Source organism: Podarcis bocagei (assembly GCF_964188305.1).
Source record: "Podarcis bocagei genome assembly, chromosome: 5".
NCBI classification, from domain to species: Eukaryota; Metazoa; Chordata; class Lepidosauria; order Squamata; family Lacertidae; genus Podarcis; species Podarcis bocagei.
The window spans coordinates 2,799,444-2,805,443 of record NC_138129.1 but is presented as its reverse complement, the minus strand read 5'-3'; the positions used below and the strand labels follow the sequence as shown (position 1 = coordinate 2,805,443).

At 50.3% G+C, this 6,000-nt stretch overlaps 1 protein-coding gene across 1 annotated transcript in view; it reads right to left on the bottom strand.

The window, feature by feature from the left end:
• Positions 1 to 745: 745 nt before the first annotated feature.
• KIAA1755 overlaps positions 746 to 6,000 on the bottom strand; it is a 31,327-nt gene continuing 26,072 nt past the window's right edge. The window contains 11 exon segments of the mRNA XM_081196022.1: positions 746 to 1,573; positions 1,575 to 1,664; positions 1,666 to 1,755; positions 1,758 to 1,851; positions 1,853 to 2,085; positions 2,088 to 2,315; positions 2,318 to 2,374; positions 2,622 to 2,654; positions 2,656 to 2,814; positions 3,905 to 4,030; positions 5,170 to 5,308. Coding sequence (XP_081052148.1) covers positions 1,436 to 1,573; positions 1,575 to 1,664; positions 1,666 to 1,755; positions 1,758 to 1,851; positions 1,853 to 2,085; positions 2,088 to 2,315; positions 2,318 to 2,374; positions 2,622 to 2,654; positions 2,656 to 2,814; positions 3,905 to 4,030; positions 5,170 to 5,308 — 1,387 coding nt within the window. The 3' untranslated portion in view covers positions 746 to 1,435.

The window sequence follows — 6,000 nt, the reverse complement described above, 5'->3', positions numbered from 1 at the left end:
TAAGAACACAATAAAATTCAAAACTGTTAATTGCACATTTATCCAAAATCCAATTATAAGTATTCAGTTCAATCAATTCAACAAAACAGATGAACTTGAGTCCGTGATTCCAATGTTGGGAGCTGCTCCGTTCTAGGAGACCTTGGTGAGCATGGGATGCCCAGGTGAGCGAGGCCCACAGAAACCAGCCTGCAGCTATGATGGGGGAATCAGGAGCAGGGCCGGGGGGGCAGGGAGATCCCCCCCCCACTTTGCTATGGTTCTGATGGAATTTCCCCACTTCTCATCTCAAGCTCCCGTTTCTTATTTCTTTACCTGCATGGAAGAAGATGTGGGAACAGAAAAGGAGCTCTGTGGGGGTGCATTTTGTGGGGGGGGGGGCTAATAGGCCACAGGGCAAATAATGAGGTCCTTCCCCCTGGCTACTTTTCTGTTCCTGGCTGCAGGTTTTGAAGCTACTTTCCACTAGGAGGTGGAGATGATAGAGGAGGAAGAAGAAGAAGAAGAGGGAGGAGCAGGAGGAGGAGGAGGAGGAAAGAAGAAGAGGAGGAAGAAGAAAGAACAAGGGGGGAGGAGGGGGGAGGAGGGAGGAGGAGTTTCTTGTCAGGTCTTCTGCAGCCTCTGGATTTCTGTGAGGCGCAGAAACCAGCCCAAGCGCTGTCTCATTTTCACTCTGAACGGGCGTCTGGGGAAGCATTGCAGAACGGGTGTTTGGGTCCTTTGATTACAATGGCAAAAATAAACATTTGGGGAGAGCTGCTGAGTCCCAGGGGCAGAGTCATTTGCACAGCTCTCAGTTCTTGAATCAGCTGGAGGGGAAATATTTTCAGGGTGGATGTTTCCAGGTACGAACTTCCATTCTGCTCTCTGTTTCTGCAGAGGACCAAGGTATTAAACATCAACCCGGAATGCCACCGTGAGACTCTAAGCGATAGTCATTGCATGGACTTGACCCCTCACCCTTTGGCTGCAAGGACAGAGCCCTCAGATACTTGAGGGTTCAAATGCACGACGGCTTGGGGACCTGCAGCATCAGTAGGACTGTATTGCCATGAAGAAGTGTGGCCTCCATGCCCGGGGCAGGGGGAGGGTTTGCTAGCCAGTTACTAACCAGGTTCCTAATGGGACTGGTGGACTGAGATGGGAACAGGGCAGACTCTCTCCGCCCTGAAAGCGACCGTCTTCCATCGCATCTGCTCCATGCAAACCACAATAGGAAATGATGGCTGGCTTTGGGGGTGGGTAGCCTCCTGCCCAAACAGAGCTACACACCAGCAACAGGAAGAACTCTTAGCGATGTCCAACAACAAACGGCAACAATAAAGGCTTTCCCTTTGAGACATGGGGCAGCGAGCACCCAGGAATGTATCCAGCATCAAAAAAATAATGGGTGCGGAGGGCCCGGCGTGGCAGCACCCAGGATGGTCCCCGTGTCTCACTGAGTGGCTGTTGCGTCCGTCAGGCTGCCTGTGCTGTGATTCTCCAGATAGAGAATCCCCGGAGCCTTCTCCTGAGTCCAGGCTCCTTTGGACGATTCCATGGGCAAGGTGGCACTTGAACTCAGAGCATCTTCAAGCGGAGCTTTGGGAATCTGCGTCTTCGGAGGAAAAACTCCCGTGCCTGGAGAGCTGGAAGTACTGAGCCGCCTCTCTCTTCCTGCTGCGTTTGGCCTCTCGCGGGCATGGAGAGGCCAGGCTGCTTGGTGGAAGGGAGGCTCTCGTAGGGGGCTGGCACCTTCTTGGTGTTGGGGAGAGGAAGGCACAGGGAAGGGTCGATGGAGGGCAGTCCTGTCTCGTCGCATGGGGGCTTCTGGGGGCTTCTTCGCCTGGGTCTGCTGAGCCTCGGGGCCCCACATTCCAGAATAACGTCCAACGAAGCAAGATAGGCCTCTTCGCTGGCCTTCACACCCTTCAGCATCCCACCACCACATGAGGGGACCTCTTGGGAAGCCTTGTCATGGACGCCAGTTCCACCCACATCTTGGGTCCTTCTGTCGTGCTCTGTTTTCTCGGCTTCTGTTGATGCTCCATCTAAGCAGACATCTTCCCCTGAGAGTTTGGTAGCTGGGATGGGATCCAGAATCTTCTGCCACCTCCTTTCCGAGCCCCCTTGGACCTGGCAAGGGCATCTTCGAGGAGCTGCTTGGCTTCCTGGCACCTCTCCAAGGCTTCATTCCACACGGCTAGACCCCTCTTGCTGCGCACGCTGGAGGCCTGCACCTTCATCTGCTGGAAGGTCTCAGTGGAGAACTCCCTGGAGAGCTTCTGGAGGGCATCCTCCATATCTCGCTGGGCTTGGACGCTCTTGGGCTCCTCCCCTCTCTGTAGATCCAAGTGGCCTGGTGGCGCTGGCAGTCCAGGTTAAACTGCGTGACCTTGGGGGCAAAAACACAGGACAACCGTTCTTACTTGCTCCTTCCAGGGCTTCATCCTGGCCCGTTTTCTCATCCTTGCTATAATTTCTCACCAGGGATGTGGTGGTAGCAGATATGCCCCAAGTCCCAAGGAGATCGGAAAGGTCCCATCTGCCTTAAAGATTCCCTTCCTTGTTCCAGTCCCCTTCACACACACACACACACCCAGCCTCCCTCCATCATTTCCTTCAGCTTTTGGGACATTCACCTTGTCACAGAACTTGTAGAGGTCCAGGAGTGTCTTCCAGCTCAGCTCCTTTCATCTCCATCTCCATGTAGAACATGGTCAGCTTGGCCTGGAAAGCCCTTTTCGCTGCCTCAAAGGCCTCCGCCTCTGGGAACCTGGACCCCTGGACCTTACTGGCTTCCTTCGACAGAGACAGACCCCGGTTGTAGTGGACCTAACAGGGGAAGGAAGGACAGACTTTCAGAACATAAGGAGAGGCTGCTGGATGAGGCCAGTGGCCCATCTGGTCCACCTCCTGTTCTCATAGTGGCCAACGAGCGGCCCATTAGGGGCAACCTGCAAGCAGCATCTGAGCGCAGGATCTCGCCCCTTCTGCAGTTTCCAGCAACTGGGATTCAGAAGCATCGCTGCCTCCAACTGCAGAGGCATTCTAACAGAGAAAAAATTGCCTGCAAAAATGTGCATGCAAGGAGAAATTGCATATAAACCGGTGCATATTTGGATAAATTTGCACCAAAATGCACAGCCCCTTTTACGTTCTTATGTTCACATTTTTGCATCTTCTTTTCATTATTATATGTGTGTTTATGCATCATTTCTGCATTTTGTGCACATTACTTGAGTGAAGAACTGCATTGCAAAATTCAAAGAAGTGCAGGTTTCAATGGGAGGCTGCATTCTGGTTTACGTATCACTTTGGAAAATGTGAATTAGGAATGTTTACCTTTAAATGCAAACGGATTCACATTCCTCCCATATCTCTAAGGTTGGCATGTGAATAGTTGACAGATTTATCTTAAATCTTTTGTGATTCTTCTTTTTAAAGTAACGTAATAAAAATAAACATAATTTTATTATTTATACCCCGCCCACCTGGCTATGTTGCCCCAACTACTCTGGGCAGCTTCCAACACATATAGAACCTAATCAAACACCAAACGTTAAAATAAAATGCACCTAAAATGGAATTGCAGAGGCAGTGTGGTATAGTGGCTAGAGGCTGGGCTAGCACCTCAGAGAGACCAGGGTTTGAATTCCCACTTGGCCGAGAAGCTCACTGGGGGACCTTTTGGACCAGTCGCTGCCTGTCAGCCTGTCCTACCTCACAGGGTTCTTGTGGGGATTAAGTGAGGAGGGAGACACCCACCTTGAAGAAAATGGTGGCATATAACTGCAGCAAAATAGATAAATAAATGCTTTTTTAAAATATTGGAAGTCTGACACTTCTGACGCAGATCTTGCCCAGTTTTCCCAGTGTGCGTTTCTGGTGCAAAGCAGGCAGCAGGGAGATTCGGCCAACGTACCGAGGCTTCTTTGAAGAATTCCTTGAACCGCTGGTGGAACTCTTGGGCCGCCTCCCGGCTGCCCTCTGCTGCAGACCCCACCTCACAGAGCGCCGACTCGCCTTCTTCGTCAAACCACAAACTGAGCTGTGTGAAGAAGACAAGGTTTTAGTAGCGGGACGCAAGAGGCGGCTTCTTGGAAGGAACCTCCTCCAGGGAAAACTTGTGACTCCCCAGTCAAGGAGCCCAGATCTTAGGAACAGAGGAAAACTCGCTTGAGACGACCTAGCTGTGTGCTGTCAGCTCTGACTGACAGCCGCTTTCCAGGGGTTCAGGCAGGGGAGATGCCAGGAACTGATCCCTGAACGCAAGGAAGAACTTTCTGACAGTGAGAGCCGTTTGACGGTGGAACGGTCTCACAATCCTGAGCTTCTCTTCACTCTCCCACCCTCAACCATCCCAGCAGAGGCGACAGAAGGCAGAATCAAATCTTGCCAAATACCGTATTTTTCTTTCCATAAGACACACTTTTATCCTCCTGAAATGTAAGGGGAAATGTCTGTGTGTCTTATGGAGCAAATGCACTGGATGGCAGAGGGATCCCTTGGCTGCCGCTGCAGTCGTGAGCTGAGGGATGCCTCTGCAATCGGAGCCATGGCTCCCGTCCGTCACTCACTGCAGCTCCTGTCCGTTACTCACTGCAGCTCTCGCACAGAGCCTGTCAGCGGCTCTTGCTCTGCTGGCTTCACAGCAAGGCGGGAGGAGGGACGGACGGGAGCAAGCAAAGCGAGAGCCGCTTACATGGCTTCTGTCCCACTTTGCACGGCTCTCACTTTGCTTGCACATCCCTCCTCCTGCCTCACTGTAAAGCAAGCAAAGCACCTGTCCCGGTGATTCCTCCTCCTCTTCTTCCTCCGGCATTGCCACACTTTACAGCAAGGCGGGAGGAGGGATGGGCAAGCAAAGTGAGAGCTGCGCAAAGCAGGAGAGAAACCATGTAAGCGGCTCTGCCTTTGCTTGCTTTAAAGCAAGAAAAGCGAGAGCCGCTTACACGCTCTGAATATATTTTTTCTTGCTTTCCCCCTCTAAAAACTAGGTACGTCTTATGGAGTGCAAAATACGGTATTCTATTGCAGAGGGTTGGGTAAATGATTCTTTGGGCCCCTTCCAACTCTGAAGTTCTGTGTCTGCTGACCGTTCCCAGCCATTTGGGTCAGGCAGGCACAGCCGTGGTTGGCCAGCCTTGGGTGAGTACCACTTGGCTGGGGCGGGGGGTCCTTGCTGACCTTGCCAAACTCCGCCTCCAGCTGTCGGATCTTCAGCAGAAATTCCAGGTGCTCCAGGCGGCCGTTGGATTTGGTGACCAGCATGTGGACTTTCTCCTCCACCAGGTTGTAGAGGGTCAGAGCCCGGTCAATGCTGCTCCTAGCAAAGAGAGGGGCACGTTAGGGAAGGTGCTTTAAAAAAGGGGGGCGCAATTTGTACAAAAGTGCTGAAGAATTTCAACAAGAACTGGGTGAATTGGTGAGGAAATTTAAAAAAAAAATATGTAAATTTGTTCATGTATGCCACAACGGCCACAAGAATACTTCTGGCCCAGAAATGGAAGCAGCAGGAACTTCCTACACTGGAAGATTGGCAGATAAAGATGGTTGAATATGTGGAGATGGCAAAGCTGACGGGGAAGATCCGGAATTGGTGTGACGAACTGTTTCAAAAGGACTGGACCAAATTTATATTTTATATGAAAGAAAACTGTAAACATTTGAAAACGTTTGTAGGTCTGAGCTGAAATGTTTGGTAATGTGAAAATAAGGAGCTGATTTACATATAAGGAGGTGAATGTTAAAAGATAAGGTAAAAAAGTGGCTATAGAAATGCGAAGAATTGGTAAAAGATGTTTGGAAGTCAGAAAGAGGGAGGGAAGGAGGTCGATGCTTTGTGTGAGCAATGTTTTAAGTCATGGATTTATGTAATGAAAATGTAACGAAATATGGAAAACTCAGTAAAAATTATGATTAAAAAAAAAATTCAACAAGAACTTTTAAATAAAGGAAATGTGGAAAAATTGAATTTGAGATTGGAAAAATATGGAAGTGAAAGGAACTGCAATAACC